The sequence below is a fragment of the Xenopus laevis genome, chromosome 9_10L (assembly GCF_017654675.1).
Source record: "Xenopus laevis strain J_2021 chromosome 9_10L, Xenopus_laevis_v10.1, whole genome shotgun sequence".
Classification (NCBI taxonomy): Eukaryota; Metazoa; Chordata; class Amphibia; order Anura; family Pipidae; genus Xenopus; species Xenopus laevis.
In genome coordinates, this window is record NC_054387.1 from 51603551 (window position 1) to 51624179 (window position 20629).

General features: G+C 41.7%; 1 protein-coding gene across 1 annotated transcript in view; it reads right to left on the reverse strand.

Annotated features, from left to right (window-relative positions):
* Positions 1-281: 281 nt before the first annotated feature.
* Positions 282-20629, reverse strand: part of LOC108701173 (heparan sulfate glucosamine 3-O-sulfotransferase 3A1) — a 47047-nt gene continuing 26699 nt past the window's right edge. The window contains exon 2 of the mRNA XM_018235452.2: positions 282-1427. Within this exon, the coding sequence (XP_018090941.1) occupies positions 806-1427 (622 nt within the window). The 3' untranslated portion in view covers positions 282-805. The remainder of the gene's footprint in view (positions 1428-20629) is intronic.

The following is a 20629-nucleotide window of genomic DNA, read 5'->3' on the forward strand; positions in this document are numbered from 1 at the left end:
TTGAATGCAGAGGACCTCTTGTCTTTGTATAAATGTTGTGGTCACAGCCTCATTGCACCCCGCCTATTGGTTTAAAATTTAGTGGTGAGTGCAACTTTCCCTTTTTTTGCTAGCTCCAGTGTGTCCATCCCACCCCCTCAGCTGAATAGCGTGAAAGTGCTTTATAAAGATCAAATTATTTGCTTTCATGGGTGTCACTGGTTTCAGGGTCATGTGACCATAGTGACACCTACTTCCCTGTGTAGTTGCCCCTGAGAGAAGCAAAACATGAAATCTGAAAATTGGAAAAAAAATGTGGTTTATTGAAACTGGCACTCGAGATATAATGGGTTCAATTTTTTTTTAAAAGGGCATTTCAGAAGGGGGGTAGTGATTAATTATGAAACATGTTAATTCTGATATAAAAATAGCCTAATTTCAGAAAGAATAAATATGAGGTTTAAATCTTTTTCTAGTATAAAACAGCTCAATGAAATTTTGAACTTTTGCTGTTGATCTTTCTCCTCCTCTTGGAAAACTATAACAGGGATATACATATATACTTATTTATCAGAGCAATTATAGGTACTGGCTGCAGAAATAAAAGATACACTAGACATCATTGACCACAGTCTCATGTTGCAATAGACTTGCCCTTAGTGTCCTGGAAATCATTTAAACTCCATGTTTGCTTTACATTCGAGGAATTTAACATACAACAGAGGTACATTGGGGTTGACCATTCATTTCCAAGAGGCATCAAGCATTGTATTTGTTTTCCAGTTACGTATTAGAAAAATAGATATATATATTATACTTTATCTCTTTAATAATTCCAACCAAAGTCTTGTCCAGTCATTTGGTAGAACTTCATGTTAAAAGGCCGGTAGAATTCCCGCAGTCTTTGCACCACTTTAGGGTCTATGTTGGGGTGAGTTCTACCCTTAGTTTTCCCTAGACAATGTGGCTTGCTGCTCCCCTCTGCCTTTTTCAGACACGGAAAGCCTTTCGTCTTGTTGAAGTAAAAGTGTTTGTCGGTGATGATCCTCTTTAGCCCCAAGAAATCCTGTACCCGCCCTAACTCTCCGGCAGGATCCGTAATGAGCCTTTCTCCGCTCACAAACAGTATTTGGGCAATGGGAAAATCCAATAGCCAGTTCTCCAAGTGCTTGGCGTAGATGCCGATTTGTATGGCGCTCCAAGATGTGTCTATAAGACCTGTAGTCCTGTTTTTGAAAGTCAGACTCTCAAAACTAGGGATGTCCGGCCGTTTGGACAAGGTCTGGGTGTAGTCAGAGATAACTCGTGTTACAGGATCTCTAACAACCACAATCAACTTGACCTCCTTAGACATGGATGAGATCCGTGCTGGAGCCTCCTTAGTTACAAAGTAGCTGGGTGTCTTCTCCATGGTGATCTGACCATCCAGTGTCCTGGGCATCAGATCCCTAGAAAACAGAAGATTTAAAATATCATAAGCCATATGTTTTACCTGTATCACTGAAATAATAACTATACAAAAAATAATGTATTCCTGTTAAAGGGTATTATATTCCATTGTTCCTGTAGAAGTGTTTTTAGCTATGCTTACATATTAGGGAGAAGGAAGGGGGAGAGAACCCACAACCTGCTCTGAAATCTGGAAAACCCCCAGCTACAGGAGTGGGTTGCGGGCTCTCTGGCATGCCATCTTTTGTAGCATTCCAGAATTCAGGATAACTGGTCCCACTCCTGTATAACGTTTTAACCCCTTTCCAAAAAGCGGACCATATACCTCCTGTGTTGTTATGGCCAAGTCATTTACAGGGTGCCCTACGAACAGGCTCACATTTTCGCTGTCGCCTATTTGGCAACTGAATTTTTAATGCTTTGCAAAATATGTTTTTATTTAAATCATTAAAGTCATGGTTTTATTCTCTGTGTGAAAGCAGAATGACTGACTCTATAATGGATGCCAATGAAACCCGTGCCATCTATTACTTTATGCCAGTTCAAAGTCTAGTGTAGCAGAGAAGGGGCATCCCGTGCTGGAGAAATGTTTTCATCTGCTGCCTGAGCAGCCCCAGCATTTAGAAAAGATTAGAACTGAAAATTCAACTTGGGCTCGTTATTCATGTATAAAAATAAACTTGTAGCAGAAATACCCCAGGGGGACACTTTAACTAATATACACATTGTACTTTGAATGCTGGCGCTGCACCTTATATAGCACCAGGCCTAAATGGTACCAGAATCTCAGATTAGAGATAACAGGTGCCCTTGTTTCATATGGGGTGGGGGGGGGCAATGGGGTGGAAATATCTGACAGGGTTGGGTAAAAAGAGGGAATTGGCCCTCTTACTAAGGGCCACTCCGCAAGAATTAAATTCATAAAAGCATATATAAAAGCCATCATTTACTAAGTATGTGAGCACAGGACACAGTAGGGCCACATACCTAACACCTGTCTATACCCAGCTATAAGTTCAGGGCTGTGTTCAACCGACAACACTGCAATTTACACATTTTGGCAAATTCCATGGTTGCAAGGGCTGCATGCTTGAATCCTCAAGGGAGCAAATTTGCACCAGCATTGTGTAACCATAGCTGTCAAGCTATAGCTGTGACCCCTTCTTTGAGTGACGTACCTTGTTCTTGCTGGGATCCATCACAAAAATCTTCAGGGAGGGCCAAAACATACATTGAAACCAAACCCTCCTTCCCAAAAGCTTAAATCACACATTGTTCGCTGGCAGTGAGTGGTGGATATATTTCCTGTTATTTATATAGGGCCAACATATTCTGCAACTGGCTGGGATTGAACTCATAACCCAAGGGCTAAGAAGAAGTACTGATGACTGAGTCAGAAATTTGGCTCTGCTAGTGCAAAGAGAATTATAGACCCCCTTTGACCTGCATCCAACACTGGAGTTTTAATCATGTAGCGGAAGGGGGAGGAGGCATTGCCACTGCATTCTACTTCCTTTACAGTGGACCTGTCACCCAGACACAAAAATCTGTATAATAAAAGTCCTTTTCAAATTAAACATGAAAACTAATTTCTATTTTTTATTAAAGCATTCATAGCTGTTGTAAGCTCATTTAAAAATCTCAGCTGTCAATGAAATATTGTCTGCCCCTCCTCTATGCATTAGGCATAGAGGCGGGACAGACAATTACTTTCACTTTCCATTCAGCACTTCCTAGATGTCACTGCTCTGCACATATTCCCCCGTTCTCTTCCCCATTTAATTGTGTAGCCAGGGCATTGGGGATGGACAGGGCCGCCATTAGAAATCACGGGGCCCCGTACAACAAAATTTTTGGGGCCCCCTGGGCCCCGCCCACACTGACGACCAAGCTCCGCCCCATATCCCGCCCACATCGCAGTTAAAAGACCACACAGACATCAGCGCTAAAAAAGTAACCCCCCCCACACAAGTTGTAAAAAGCTATTGATGGTCAGGGCCCCCTTATAAAAAAAATTGGGGCCCCAAAAAAAAAAAATGTAAATTTTTTTTTAAAACATTGGTGGCAGGGGCCCCCTTATAAGTTAAAAAAAACTTGGGGCCCCAACAAAAAAAAATGTAAAAAAAACTAAAAAATAAACAAACATTGGTGGCAGGGGCCCCCTTATAAGTTAAAAACAAATTGGGGCCCCAAAAAAAAATTAATTTTTTTTTTGAAAAAAAAAAAAAATTGGCGGCAGGGGCCCCCTTACAAGTTAAAAACAAATTGGGGCCCCAAAAAAAATTTAAAAAAAAAATAATTTTTTTTTGAAAAAAAAAAAAAACCTGGTGGCAGGGGCCCCCTTACAAGTTAAAAAAATTTGGGGCCACCAAAAAGAAAATTAATTTTTTTTTTTAAAAAAAACCAAAAAAAAACAATGGTGGCAAGGGGCCCCTTACGAGTTAAAAAAAAAATTGGGGCCCCAAAAAAAAAGTTTTAAAAAAAAGATTGGTGGCAGGGGCCTATAGAATATTAAAATAATACATTGGTGGCCAGGGGATTAAAAAAAAAAAAAAACCACAAACTGGTGTTCAGTAGAATTGAACTCATGGCTTCAGTACTTCAACTTCGCCTCCTTTCGTGACTTCGGGTCTTTTCACCGCTTCAGGACTTCAATTTCGGCTGTTTTCGTGACTTCGGGTCTTTGCGCTGCTTCAGGACTTCGGCTTCGGCTGTTTTCGTGACTTCGGGTCTTTTCGGCGCTTCGTGACTTCGGCTTTTTCCGTGACTTCGGGTCTTTTCGGCGCATCGGCTTCGGCTTTTCGGCACTTCCGCATTCGGCACTCAAGAGGAATGACGTACGGCTCGGGCGCTCGTAAGGGGGGCCCGGATCTTCAAAAAAATGCAGCGCTGCCGGGCCCCCCTTCATGCCCGGGCCCGGTACGCTTGTCCCCCCTGTCCCCCCCTGATGGCGGCCCTGGGGATGGACATCGGGTCCCTCATTCTGGTGCACAAACAAGATTCTGAGATTATGCAAGACTTTTCTTAATAACAGTGTCCACAAAATGGCTCCTGCCTGCTTGCTATAATTATGAATTCCCAGACTGAAGAAAACACGATTCAAATCATTTATATTGTGTAATTAAAGTTAATTTTGCTTGACTAATGTGATAAAATAGGATTTTGAATATTTTTTTTAGGTGATGAGTTCCCTTTAAGGGGGTTGTTCACCTTCAAGTTAACTTTTAGTATGATGTAGAGAGTGATATTCTGAGACAATTTACAGTTGGTTTTAATATTGTATTATTTGTGTTTTTCAAATTATTAAGCTTTTTAGTCAGCAGCTCTCCAGTTTGCAGTTTTAGCGATCTGGTTGCTAGGGTCAAAACTACCTTAGCAACCATGCACTGATTTGAATAAGAGACAGGAATATGAATAGCAGAGAGTCTGAAAAGAAAGATGAGTATTAAAAAGTAGCGATAACAATAAATGTGTAGCCTTATAGAGCATTTGTTTTTAGGTGGGTTCAGTGACTCCTATTTGAAAGCTGGAAAGAGTCAGAAGTAGAAGACAAATTATTCAAAAACTATAGAAAAGAAATAATAAACACCAATTGGAAAGTTGCTTAGAATTGGCCATTCTATAACATACTAAAAGTTAACGTAAATGTGAACCCTCCCGAATCCTTCGTGAAAGATTTGGCTGAATACCGAACCGAATCTGAACCCTAATTTGCATATGCAATGCAAATTAGGGGTGGGAAGGGGAAAAATGTTTTACTTCCTTGTTTTCTGACAAAAAGTCATGTGATTTCCCTCCCCACCCCTAATGTGCATATGCAAATTAGGGTTTGGATTCGGTTTGGCCTGGCAGAAGGATTTGGCCGAATCCCGAACCGATCCCTACTTGGAATTACACAATCACAACACACAGGCAGGAGCCATTTTCTGGACACTGTTATTAAGACAAATTGTGTATCACCTCAAAATCTTATGTCTGCACCAGAATGGGGGACCTTATGCCCATGCACAGTACCCTACCAAATTATATAGTGTTAGGAAGGAGGAGGAATGTGTGGAGGGCAGTGACACCTAGGAAGTGCTGAATAGAAAGTGAAAGTAATTGATTGCCCCACCTATATGCCTCAGGCATGGAGGCAGGGCAGGTAATATTTGATTGACAGCTCAGATATTTAAACACTTTTATAACAGGTATGGATGCTGTAATGAAAAAAAAGAATTTGGGTTCCATGTTTTATTTGCAAATGACTTTTATTATACAGCTTTTTATGTGTAGGTGACAGGTCCACTTTAACAGCATCACTATGTTACATTATACGAGTAATCTGACAAGACACAGCACAGAATCAGGCATTCTTTATATGAGAGGCTTATTTTCCTTTGCAGGACTGCTGGATGCAGGTGCCTGAGACTGATTAAACTCTGAGGAGTCTAGTGAATCCTTTGAAATCTAAACCTCAGATTTTTTTACTTACATTAATATGAAATATGAAACTTTTTAATGGCACAGAACCTCTGTAAACTATTAAACGGATTATTAAAAAAAACAGGAAAATCTTGTGATCTGTCGGATGCTGTTGAGTTTTACATGCTGCTTCATGAGTTTCCCAGTGACAATGGGGGAGTGTGGACCCTCTCAGCACACGTACAGGAGAACCAAATGTCCCAGACTCAATTAGCCCTTGAAATAATGAAGCATGGCGGCAGCTGACACCCTAAGCCCCGGGCACCAGAGATAATTAGCCCAATTTGTTAATGTTACAAATCTGTCATTTCTCCTGAAATATTTCCCTCTCTCAGGAACTTGATGAAGGTTTTGTGCTGTGTATCGTGTCTCGTGTAAAGGGTGCACAAAAGAAGCGTACAGAGCGAGATCATTTTATCCCTCTGTACTGTAGCCAGTACAAATAAACTAGGGGGGTATAGCTAAGGGTGAAGATCACTGGTGGGGGTAATAAAATCAACCTATTTGCCACAGGTTAGTTAACACAATTGGTCCACTGCCCCCATCTTGTCCTACTGTTGCTTTCTTGCTCTACTGTCATGATCCTGCCCACTTGTCACCATTTTGTCGTAATGTCATCAGCTTGTCCTGATGTCTCTTTTTGCCCCTACTGTTTTCATCTTCCCTACTCACCCCATCTTATCCTACTCACGCAATATTGCATTAGTGTTTCCATCTTGCTCTGCTCACTGCATCTTGCCCTACTGTCTCCACATTGCCCTATTTACTCCATCTTGCCCTACTCACTCAGTTTCGCTCTTCTTTCTTCACCTTGCCCTACTGTCTCCATCTTGCCTTACTGTCTCCACCTTGCCCTACTGTCTCCACCTTGCCATACTGTCTCCATCTTGCCTTACTGTCTCCATCTTGCCCTACTGTCTTCACCTTGCACTACTGTCTCCATCTTGTCTTTCTGCCTTGATCTTGCCCTACTGTCTCAATCTTGCCCTACTGTCTCCACCTTGCCCTACTTTCTCCATATTGTCCTACTGTCTCCATCTTGCCCTACTGTCTCCACCTTGCCCTACTGTCTCCATATTGTCCTACTGTCTCCACCTTGTCTTACAGTCTCCACCATGCCCTACTGTCTCCATCTTGTATTTCTGCCTACATCTTGCCCTACTGTCTTCATATTGTATTTCTGCCTCCATCTTGCCCTACTGTCTCCACCTTGCTCGACTGTTGCCACCTTGCCCTATGTCTCCATCCTTCCCTACTGTCACCATTCTGCCCAGTTGTCTACATTATTTATTTCTGTCTCTACCCCCTAATGATACCATTTTACCACTTTATACCATTATATTGCCTTACACTTGCTGTCTTGCTCTAATACACCTGCTGCCCCCTATTCTTCCAATCTACAGCTGTTGTTCTGCAGGGCCTGGGGAATTTACCCCTATATGAATCCCCTAATGTTTGGCAGTGTGTCTGACACATGACCCTTATATACAGATGCATGCCTGTTACAGTCACAGTGGTGTCACCTCTTTGTGCTGTCTCCTTATGGACCATCATTATTTGGAAGTATGGAGCCAACATTGTGTGAGTGAAGCTGCATGATGTATGAATAGTTACATGATATGGAAGAAAGGGTGTTATCCTGACCTTTTAACTGCCGAGGAAACCAAAAAAAAATTGTTATTTGTGACAACCCGGCTAATGTCTCAGCTTTCTGCCCTAAGAATAATTATATGGCAGCTGGAGGCGCGAGGCTGACCACATGATACATCACAGCAGCTGCACAAATTAAGGAAACAAATACTAAAATAATGATTTAGCGAGAGGCAATTGAGAAAAGTTATTGCACAGGAAAGACACATTATCCCAAATGTTATTCCTGGCTGCTGTATAATAGCATGTGTCACTCCGGCAGGAATAATGATGTCTATGTAACCCACTGATCTAAGTAGCCAAGATAAAGAAAAACCAGGGGGCATGGTGCTGACTAAGCATTGCTATAGGCTTACCTATCATGTGCCCCGGAGCACCCAGGGGTGGGAGGCTTTTTTAGGACAAGGGTGTTATCTTTTTGAAGTTTAGTTAAATGTCGGAAAAAATGTATCATCACTGTAACAACAATCCCTTATGAAACACACACATATATATGCACACACACACACAAAATGTGCAAATTTGTACCTGGGCAGTAACCCATGACAACCAATCAAACAAATGCTTTCAGTGCTCAACCTGCAGCTAGTGCTAAGCACTGATTGGTTGCTATGGGTTACTGCCCAGGTGAAAATTTGCCCAGTGTTAATAAATGAGCCCTAGACTTCCATTTGCCTATGTTTCACATGGGCTGACCAATGCACCTCTCCTGGGTTTTGCAATGCAACTTTGGCACAATTGGGTGTATCTCATTGGCCAAGCAATTCAACATTGGCACAACTTTGTGTTTCCATAGGCTGAGAAATCAACAGTTGAGTGTTGATAGCATTCAGCCAGACGACACACCATACAATCTGATTGTCCCAATCGTGCTTGAAGTTAAACCTGTTGATGTGTGAGTTTTCTTATCCTCAGAAGACACTTTTGTCTTTTCTTGGCCAACCTCTACTTCTCATATAACCCACTAAGTGACTTTCCCTTTAATAACTCTCCTCTTTAATAACTTTCAGCATTTCTTCTCCCTCCTGGAAAACTCTCTCCTGCCGTAATCCATTGTTAAATCAATTGTCTAATTGAAAGCAGTAATGTGTCGGAGTCTTTGCGTGCATGGGGCTGGGGGGGAACAGATGGGACACTGAAGGCATTAGCCAAGCTTAGATTTTATCAATCAATTACAGTAGGTGACACTTCTTGGGATGTGAGGAGACCATGCCCGGGGCCTGGTGCCAGAACAGAGCATTAACCTTCCATAAATGACAGCAATGTGGAGCTTAGGAGCAGGTAATAGAATAACACCTCGATGCAGATGTCCTGCTGTCAGGCTCACTTAAACTATTGGGTAATATTCAGATTAGAATATAAACGCCTATAAAAATGGCAAGCCTGGTGCCCAGAAGTAATTCCTGTGGTATTACTGCTTTATCCGCATTCGTTTACCTTAATGCAAAAAATAAAATGTTCATTGCCAGGAATGAAAATAGTGCGAAAGGGAAAAATAACTGAATGACAATCTATGTTCTTGTGGGCTTCCTCTAGATAGCATAAAGGCACCACTCTGACATCTTGGGTTCAGTTCCAAGTGGGGGCATTATCTAGTTGCTGTTTGTGTGTCTGTGTCAGGTTCTTACCACAATTCTAAAGGCTGCTGGTAGGTTCATTAATGAAACAAAACTGTGTCCAATGTGCAGGGACTTCAGTTCTGAATGTCCATTTTATAAAAGCAAAGAACAATCCGAAGGGCTGGACTAGAGGTAGGCAGAAGAGGCAAGTGGAGGAGGTCCAAAGCTCCAGAGCTGAAATGGAAATTTGATGTGATCAGTGACCTATTTCAGTGAATGTAATGGGGCATCAACCAACCTGAATCGCTGGGGCCAACAGCAATCAGATTAGTTTGCCCAAGAACAAATCCATCCATATCTGTGGTAAGTTTGTACTAATCAGTCTGATATTGTTGTATGTGGTCACTGAAACTTTAGCCGATCACAGCTTTGCAGTTCTGCAGTTCCCTTTAAGTTCCAGAAGGCTACTGGCACCTGGCTTCCCACCCAACATATGTGGATTGGTTGGAACCCTACATTGCTGCTGACCCTCCTGAAGGGGCAAATTCACTAAGAATCGAAGTTGCGCCAGGCGCAACTTCGCCGCTCTTCGCCGCACTTCGCCAGGCGAATTTTCGCCAGTGCTACGCAAATTCACTAAAATGCGAAGTTGCGCACAGGGGTAGCGAAAGGTTGCGGAGTTGCGCTAGCGTTGTTTCGCTATATAAAGCGAAGTTGTGCTAGCGAAGGCTAATTTGCATACGGCGCGAAATTCAAATTTCAATGGAGGAACGCGTATCTGCAGTACAAATGCCTAGAAAACCTTCAAATCAGCCAATAAAAATTTTATTTTGCCCTACACATGTGCCCACTGTCTAGGTAAGTTGCCATGAGTCAGGAAATGTAGGGGGGAGGTAGGGGAGCCCCAAAAATTTTTCAATCTTTTTCAGCCTATCACCCGTCATGTAGAAAACACGCCAGCGTTTTTTGGGACTTAGAACAAATTTTGACTTTTTTTGAAACAATCCCTATCTACTCTATTGCGCTTCGCCAGGTCTGAGGTGGCGAAGGAAGTCTAGCGTAAAAGGCAGCGTTCGCTACACTGCGCAAGTTAGTGAATTTGCGTAGTTTCGTCGCTAGCGAAGATTCGCCTGGCGTAAGGTTGCGAAGTAACACTAGCGAAACTACGCCAGCGTTCGTTAGTGAATTTGCGCAGTAGCGAAAATGGCCAACGCTAGCGAATTAACGCTAGCGTTCGGCGCTTCGTGCTTTAGTGAATTTGCCCCGAAGAGAGATCAGCGGATGCTAACTGCTAGTAAAATGTTTTAGGGAAATTTTAGTTAAAAACTAAAATTTTATAGGTGTCATGTAACATTTCCTCCAAAAGAGGCAGGATCCCAGGCAAATAAGAATTTTACAGTTTGCTTGCCCTTAAGTTTGTTCCATGCGAGCACTCTAGGAAGAACAAGCTAAAAATGTGCCTCCTAACCTGCCAATGCAGGATAATTCCAGAACTCGTCCTCTTGGGTTTATTCCAGACTCCAGCAATGCTGTTTGATTTATCAGTTCTGTAGGACACAGCGGATTGGTGTCAGGCTGCTTCCTGCATACACTTTGGATGGCCTATCTTTATTTCTTCCAAATGTGCACACATACTCAGATGTTATCAGGGCTGCCAGACATTGCACATTATTCCTGTCCGGTTACTCGCTGGCTGATGCGTTAATCATTTTCAGAGCTCAGATCCCACTCTCTGTTTTACCATTGTGCCAATAAACCTCCCCAAGGAGGCTTCTTCTCCGAACCTTGGAACTTCCACGTCCTGAAAGAGCTTGCTGGCCCGCAGAATCGAGAAGACTTTCATACTGACCTATCCAGGCCAATTGTGAGCCAAGTACACATATTTGTTCATTGTATCCACCTATGTGCACTTCAGTTGTGACAGCAATTTATCTGACATTAATCATAGAGAATGAAAAAATTATTGTTCAATAGCAGTTGCCATTTTTTCCTTCTAGCGCCCACAACACACTCTTGCAAACTCCCAATAGATTCTGGTCTATATTCCACCCTTTGTACAATGCCACAGTGGAGTGCATCGTTGATTTGAACTCAGGTCAGGTCTCAATTCACCATCAGCAAACAGGCTAATGGGCCAAGAAGCACCACTGCCCACAGATACAGGTAGGGGACCTGTTATCCAGAATGCTCGGTACCTGGGGTTTTTCAGAATAACAGATCTTTCATACCTGAAATCTACTAGAAAATCATGTAAACATTAAGTAAACCAAATAGACTGGTGGATGATTGAGGCCCTGAAATTTTACTGGTTGGGATTCCATGTTGCCCACTGTCTCGCTTCACCCTCTTGTATTATATCCAAAAATGGGCAGGTCAGCCATAAGCAACACTCTGTTTTGGCCCATTCAGTTATCCAGCTTCACGGAGAATGGAAATTCAAACCTGTTTTTTGTAAAGTCTTTTATCCAGGGACCCGCCATGTAAATAACGCTATCGTCTTCATCAGTCTGCCAACGACACGGGGCTAATAAATGATTTAATCACATATTACATTAAGTTCAGCTTCATCTTGCTTTGCCTCTCCTGCCGAGGAATGGCTGCAGGTTAAAAATGATGTCTTTTTAATGCAGAATTATCAAGTCTTTGCATATGTGAGCCGAGCAGATAACGTAAATGTGTTCCGCACAACACAGATGGATGAAGTATATCAATATTGGAGCGAGGGAAATAGGGGGGGGGGGGGAACAGCAAGCAGAAATGATATAATGTTATTATTGTGATTTATACCAGACTCCTGTCTGACATTGCAGGATAATGTAACATTCCCCTTATCCCTTTTTACTTGCATTTGTTCTTTTTTTATTAGAGATTGCGCAGTAAGTCCCCGGCGGAGCCAGATAACAAAATCAACTGGTATCCGGCAGATTCGCATGGTATGAAGCAATGAGATTTGGGTTATCTTTGGGAAAAGAAAATGTCATATATTAGAAAAGAGCGCCTTCAAATAGCTAGCAGGCTGTATTTGCTGTAACTGCTAAACACAGAGGATGGGAATATTTTTGAAAAGCTGAAAAAAAGTGGTAGAGAAATACATGGAAACGAGATCATGGAAGTGAAATTTAAACATTTGATTGGGACTGACCATTTTCACCAGCAGAATCCAGGCCATGAGAATACCAAGCAGCATCAGAAGATTTATTTGGCCTCATCCCGAAAGCAGGTGTGGCTTTGAAACCATGGTTTCATGGATAAAGGCGTGGCAAAGGGAATAGGACTGAGACTATCAACAAGTGTGTAGTGTATCGCAATGGACTCTCTTGATATCGTTTATTGAACATTTATAGTGAGATGTTAGACCTGTTTCTATTGAGCCCATTTGAAATAACCCATCTCTAGCATTTCAGTATTTTTCTGAACTTTTCTTTCCTTACAAGATTTGGATCCTTTTGTTGCGCCCAAATCCATTTTTTTTTCAATCCACTCTTTATTGCACTTATGTCCCCAGCAAGCTTGCTGCAAGGAATGATGGGGCTAGGGTTACCACCTGGATGGTATTTTACTGGCTTGCCCTGTAACAATGATGCTTAATACCAATATTATCTATAGGAAAGAAAGATAAGGTCATATTGATGCATCAGTGTCAATCAATTTCTAATCTACATGGCAACTGGAGTAACTTTCCAGCCCAGTCGGGCTGGGTTTGGATGCAGATGGGTTGGTGGCAGGTTGGCAAATTGTCAACCCGTGCATCACTGCATCCAGAAAAATTGGCAAATCTAAATGAGGACATGTGTGCCTGCATGGCCACAAACATGATCCATCCCCATATCCATTGCCCAAACTCTGGCTCTTTTGCATCAGTCTGGGTCCCTGAGAAAAGTCTTGCCTGCCCCCCAATCCTGGATGACCACCAGTTAAGTAAACCAATAAATAATCCCATAAGTAATTCAAAAGCCAAGTAGAGGAAGCCTTAGAATGACAATATATACAGTTCATTACATGCTGAATTTCCTATTCTGACTAAACCTGTCATCTCCCAAAGCCAAATCTACCATGTGATTAAAGGGACAGACGCTGTAAATCCGGATCTGCCAGCGAAACGACACTGATGTCACAGTCACAGGTTCCTTACACTTATGGTTTCCCATACCGTCATCTTTATCAAGATTAGTAATAAATAACTGCTTGTGCAAATGCCCCTCTTGTAACTGTACAGCCCAACATGAGCTGCAGAAAGGGAATGTTTGTCTGAAAATAAAGGAGTGGGTGTGATGAATATTTCAGGCGATGGTAATCCAGGCATTTGCAGAAAATCGCTGCAACTAACACAATTACTGTCTCAGTGGAAAATTCCAATGCCATCTGATTGTAGTGCTGTGTAATGCCTATCTCAGGCTGAAATCTTTCTGCTCATTGACTATTAGCTCCAGCTCAGATATTATTGGATGGACATTATGTTTCCAATTTCCTGCTCCGTTTGGTCTTTTAAGGAAAGATTTGCAGCTAATCATCGTTTCTTCCTGCACTTACTGCAAAGCGTTTATTCCTCCCATTTGCACTTTCTTATAAATGTCATGAAAGCTTTATTGTATCTGGGTACTGGAATGCCACAGCAATTTCTTTCTGCAGTCCTAGTGAGCAGTGAGAGAAATCGCCCCTGAGTTCTGTTCCTTGTTGGTCAACAGACCATCGAACCGCAAGGGTTAAAACCAGCACTGAATATTGTCATCATGTAACTCCCAGCTTAAATGTTATTGCAAACTGATAGTAATATAAACATGCAAATAGAAGATTTGGAACATTAACGCCATTGACTGTATAAATTAAATTACTACATTAAAGGGATCCTGTCATCGAAAAACATGTTTTTTTTCAAAACTTATGACTTGTGCCTGCACTTTAGGAGAGAAATGCTTTCTGGCAGGCTGCTGTTTTTTCTTCTAAATGTAACTGAATGTGTCTCAGTGGGACATGGGTTTTTACTATTGAATGTTGTTCTTAGATCTACCAGGCAGCTGTTATCTTGTGTTAGGGAGCTGTTATCTTGTTACCTTCCCATTGTTCTTTTGTTTGGCTGCTGGGGGGAAAGGGAGGAGGGTGACATCACTCCAACTTGCAGTACAGCAGTAAAGAGTGATTGAAGTTTATCAGAGCACAATTCACATGACTTGGGGCAGCTGGGAAATTGACAATATGTCTAGCCCCATGTCAGATTTCAAAATTGAATATAAAAAAATCTGTTTGCTCTTTTGATAAATGGATTTCAGTTCAGAATTCTGCTGGAGCAGCACTATTAACTGATTCATTTTGAAAACATTTTTTTCCCATGACAGTATCCATTTAAAGTGTAAGGAAAATAAAGTACAATGCTGATTTAGGAGAAAGGGGAGAATTGACAGTTAAAAGCCAATTTTAATTATCAGGGCTCATAGTTTCTGTTGTGTACAGCACTGGAGAAAAGAGAGACCTCAAGAGAATCACGTAGAAGTGTTAGCTAAGGACCAAGAGAAACAGTGGATCTACTGCTACTTTCTTGGCAGTCTGGGCCTCTGGTTTAAGTGAGACAGGACCCCTGCCTGCTCCGCTGACTGTGGTTCTAATACAGACAGTAAGCAATGACAGTAGGGGTGTTCCAAATCCAAAATTCTGGATTCAACCGCACCCCCAAAACCTTCTTTCTTTTGTGATGAAAAGTCACGTGATTTAAAGGATTCAGATAGGTTTCTGCCCACAATGGAGAATTTTCCCCATAATTGTGGGCTAACCTGGTTACCTCGAAGAGCAACTATGTTGAAGTGCAAGGAGTGGACCTAGTTTCAGTTGTGTGCACCACTGGGGAATAAGAGAGACCTCAAGAACCAATCAGTAGTATTACATACTCCTACCAGTGATCCACCCAAACCCCACCTCTGGAGAGCGAAGCTCATCTACTGTCTCGGTAGTCTCTGCACCCTGATTTGATGCATTTTTTAAAATTTGTGGTTTCACAGTATGAGGTATATGCAATATGCACAGGGATGTAGAGCATTAGGCAGTGGTATAACTGAGCCCCCTATGGTGGCAGCCAGATGAGCATGTAGCAGGTTTCCCAGATGAAAGTGCAAAGTTGCATAGTTTTATGTAGAGAAATCCATTGCTTTGGGTTGGGGGGTTCTGTCTGGGAATGTGGACAAGTGTATCACAGCTGACATTAGTTCATGCCCATTGGCCCTTAGGGAGCAATTTGTCACATCGGCAGCAACTGTTCCGAAAGTTGTTAGTGTGACGGAAACATTAAGGGGAAGCTAAACTCTATTTATAGCCGAGTCAGTGGCTGAGCAATATTTATCAGGCTTTAAAAAACCCTGTACAATATTTTCTGGTGCCTTGAAAAGCACAAACTCATATCAGTAAAAACCCTTATGTGGGATGCCTCGCAGTGACAAATAGTTGGACTAATTCCACAGAACTGTGTGCAGAACACAAGGAATTAAACAGACCCCATTATTCATTCTTTTGATTTCCTGACATGCTATAATGCGCTTCTTTTTTGGGGATTGATATGCAGAAGCGCAGCTTCCCAAGCGGCACTGAATCAAAGCTAAAACTCAGCTAATATCAACAAAAAAAATCTGCTTTAACTACACACTGGTTCCATTTATCAGTCTCATGGCTGCAGTATCTCTGCAAAACAACACTGGGTAAGATTTATCAATAAGCTGAATTCTGCAGGCTTCTATAATTGTCTTAAATTCATTTGGAGCGGGGCACTTAAGTTTTGTACTGGGAGATTCTGATAAATGAATTCTAAGATGAAAATGAATTGGTAATAAAATGTTTGAGGTTGGGCTTCCTCTGACTCACATTTAACTATCTTGCTGCTAACAAGTTGGGAACACACTGCTCTATTCCGTACATTACATTAGCACACCCCAACTGCCCTATCAGAGAAAGGTAGTTGTGTTATAACATACAGGCAAAGACTGACCCATTTCTTTAACTCATAGCAGCCAATCAGATTTCTGCTGTCATTATCCTGAGGTCTGCATCCTAATTAGGGTGGCTGGATAAGGCACTCCCATAGAGAAGAAGTTTGCAGGTAGGAATTTTGGGGCATAGCAGGTTTAGTTAGGCAAGATGGAGACAGAGGAGCAAGATGATGAGATCAGGACAATGTGGAGACAGTAGGACAAGATGGAGACAAAAGGGCAGTATGGTGACACTAGGATAAGATGGGGAACAGTAAAGCAAGATGGAGACTGTAGGACAAGATAGAGATAGTGGAGCAAGATTGTGAGAGAAGAGCAATATGGAAATAATAGGACATGATGGGGACAATAGGACAAGATGGGAAATCTAGGACAAGATGGAAGCAGTAGAGAAAGATCAAAATAGTAGGAGAAGATGGAGACAATGAAGCAATGAAACTAGGACCAGATGGAAACACTAGGACAAGATGGAGATTCTAGGACAAGATAGAGGCACTAGAACAAGATGGAGACAGTAGGTCAAGATGTAGAAAGTAGGAGGCAATAAAGCAAGATGGAGACAGTAGGACAAGATGGCAACAGTAGGACAAGATGGAGACAGTAGGACAAGATGGAGACAGTAGGACAAGATGGAGATAGTAGGGCAATATGGAGATAGTAGAATAAGATGGAGACAGTAGGACAAGATGGAAACACTAGGAAAAGATTGTGACAAGTTGGAGACAGAGAACAGTAAGGCAAGATAAAAACAGTAGGACAGAATGGAGTCTGTGGAGCAAGATGACAATCTGTATTGTATGGAGTTGTATTTCAACAACAGCTCAAGGGCCACAGACCAGAAAGTTCTACTTTATATAAATATTGTGTCTTCTTTGCCCCAAACCCCACTACTCCTAAATACTATCTCCCATATGTAATAAAAGGCACTAAGTTTGTCCAGGTGCAGTAACTCATATCAACCAATAAGATGCTTGCTTTTAAACAGGTGACCAGTCAATGTTGTCTGCTGATTGGTTGCTATGGGTTACTGCACCTGGACAAACTTAAGGGCAATTTATCAAAATGTAAGTTTAGATTTTAATAGATAAAAACCTACCACGTTCTATTCATTCAATGTCTCCTGAGTGCCGGGCCAGTGCAGTCTGTATCCTTTTCTGGCTATTTTGCTGTTGCAGCAGGAAAGGTCGCTATGGCCAATTCTCAGTGTGGATTCCAAAAGCTTTCTGGGTGGGAAGCTGGTTGAATAAAAGCATTTAGTGTGCCCTTAAGGGACTTCAAAAGGAACTGAATTTCAGTTCCAACTTGTGAGCAGGACTGTGCAAGGAGATGGAATTGAATGTACGAATTGGCAGACTCCTTGTTGAACTGACTCTCTGCTGCTTTTCACCAGCTGAACGACAAAATACAAAAGGGACCTTATTTATAAACCCCAAAGCATTAGCAGGAAAGGATTAGACTTATTTTCACCACACCAGTCCCGTGTGTTCGTAAGTAAAGGGGTTAGATTACCCAGTGATAATCCATTAACTGATTTAAAAGAAATTCATTAACTGGACTGGCTACCTCGGCTTGGAGAGGGGCCCTTCTATGGGAGAAATAAATCTCTCACTTTCAAAATATTTGGGGTCATTATGTTTCTTAAACAGACCTCTGTGTTACCTCCGTCAGTGCAAAGGTGAATGCATACTGAGATATGGTAAGTGTGAATAGAATCATATCAGTGTAATACTCAGGTCTATGTCATTATAATACTGAAATACTAAAATGATACTTAAAAAGCCAACACGTATTCTTTCATTTTGTTTCAAATATTTGAAATGAAAGAATATATTTTGCAAATGCGATACATTATCCTCTATAATACATGAATGATACTCAGAGCCTTGGGTCTTTATATGGTCACAGAACCTCTCAGTGACTTCTAATATCCTTATAATTTACAGTAGGGGGTACATTATCCCTTATAATACATGAGTGATACTCGGAGTTCCCTGTATAACTCAGCCTGCAGCCTTGTGCCTTTATATGGTCACAGAAAAACCCCTCAGTGACTTCTAATATCCTTATAATTTACAGTAGGGAGAACATTATCCCTTATAATACATAAGTGATACTCAGAGTTCCCCCGACATGTATAACACATTTAGAACGAGTGCCTTATAAAATAGCAAGAACTGGACATCCATGTGACATCCACGAGATGCTAATGCCATTGAGGCTTGGTCCTCTGTGTAAATGTCCAGTCTTTATATGGTCACAGAACCCCTCATGACTTCTAATATCCTTATAATTTACCGTAGGGGTACATTATTCCTTATAATACATGAGTGATACTAAGAGTTCCCTGTATAACTCAGCCTGCAGCCTTGTGTCTTTATATGGTCACAGAACCCCTCAGTGACTTCTAATAAAGGCCTTTGAATTGACGAAGATTCACCAGATAGTAGCCGGCTAAGGCTAATATTCTTATAATTTACAACAGGGGTAGCATATCCCTTATTATAGGAGTGATACCCAGAGTTCTCAGTATAACTCAGCCTGCAGCTTTGTGCCTTTATATGGTTACAGAACCCCTCAGTGACTTATAATGTGCTTATAATTTATAGTAGGGGGAACATTATCCCTTATAATACATAAGAGATACTCAGAGTTCCCTGACATGTAGAACACATGTAGAACGAGTGCCTTATATTTGGTCACAGAACCCCTCAGTGACTTCTAATATCCTTGTAATTTACAGTAGGGAGTACGGTACATTATACCTTATAATACATGAGTGATTCTCAAGAGTTCCCTGTATAACGCCTGCAGCCTTGTGCCTTTATATGTTCACAGAACCCCTTGGTAACCCCTTATAATACATGAGTGATATTCAGAGTTCCCTGACATGTATAACACATGTAGAGTGAGTGCTTTATAAAATAGCAAGGACTGGACACCCATGTGACATCCATGAGATGCTAATGCCATTGGGGCTGGGTCCTCAGTGTAAATTTCCAGCAAATGTTTGCATTCTAGTTTTCCCATGGTTGCAGAACACATGCAGCGGCGGAGCTGTATATTACTGTATAGGCTTTTTAAAGGTCTTCTAATGAAGCAATTACATGAACCCATAGCATGAGATCTAGGCAGCACATTAGTGTTTATTAGGAATGCCCTGCAGTAGTTATATGGACTCTATTACTGGTTTTAGCAGAAAGATTGTCTATCACACTGGGGGACCTCTTCTCTCATTCATTAAACAACTCACATTCACCCCCCCCCACCCGATAACAGATCCAACCCCAACAGAATAAGTAACGGGTGGGCTGGAGACAAGCAGCTTCTCTAGAGGGATACATTGGTTTTGAAAGAGTCTGATTCATGGACAGGAATGTATTGTATATTTAATAAAAGGATTATATAGAGATTATACTCCTTCTCTTTCATAGCTGTCCTAGGATGACTAGGAATGTTACAGAGCTGATATCACATCAGAGGAATTTGGTGATTGTATCTGGGCCAGTACCTGGGAATTTCTCTGTCCTTATGTTCAAGTGCTGGACTGCTGCTTTAATCATAGGCATTCTTTTCTTATAATTCTCTTCTTTTTTTTATTTACCTTTTTTATTGTATCATATGATGTCCAGGTAGTCCCTCTGTTTTGACAGGTTCTAAGTGCTTCTCCAGTAAATGCTTGCACCCAATTCTGCTTTGTGTAAAAGAATGCTAGACTGATCCACTACTCTACATTTCATTGTACTCCTTATTAGTGCACATTGGCAATATGCACAAAAGTACTTGAGTCCAAGCATGCTCCTTTTGCAACCACCCGTGCAAGATTCTCTGATTAATTGCACTATTGCATGCATCGACACCAGAGGAAAAAAACCTGCATTGTTTGTAAAAAACATGGCAATTTGCATCCGAATGTTTCACTATGCCCATTGCACCGTATTCATGAATGAGACATCATGTTAAACGTGTTCAGTTTCACCCAAAATCTAATGCTTGACTGTTCATACACCTAATCAAAGCTTAGGAAAAGACATTAGGGCAAAACAGTAACAATGCAAGGTTATGATAGTAGAGAAAGATAGTGACAGTAGGACAAGATGGAGACAGTAGGCCAAGATGAAAGTAAGGCAAGATGGAGACAGTAAGGCAGCAAAATGTAGACAGCAGTGTAAGATGGAGACAGTAGGGTAGCATGATGGAGACAGTAGGGCAAGATGAAGACAGTAGGGCAAGATGGAGACAGTAGGGCAGTAATATGGAGACAGTAAGACAAGATGGAGACAGTAGGGCAAGATGAAGTCAGTAGAACAAGATGGAGACAGTAGGGTAGCAAGATGGAGACAGTAGGGCAGCAATATGGAGACAGTAGGGCAAGATGGAGCACGTGTGAATAGGCGTGCACAGTCATGAATGAAAAGGCGTGTGCACGCATGAACGAATAGGTGCGCTCACGTGAACAGATACGCAGGCACACAATCTATTTCAATACAGGGAACATCACAGCACCAGTGAGGAGAGTGGAGACAGGACTAGGGGTAGGTGGCAGATAAGGTACGTGACTGG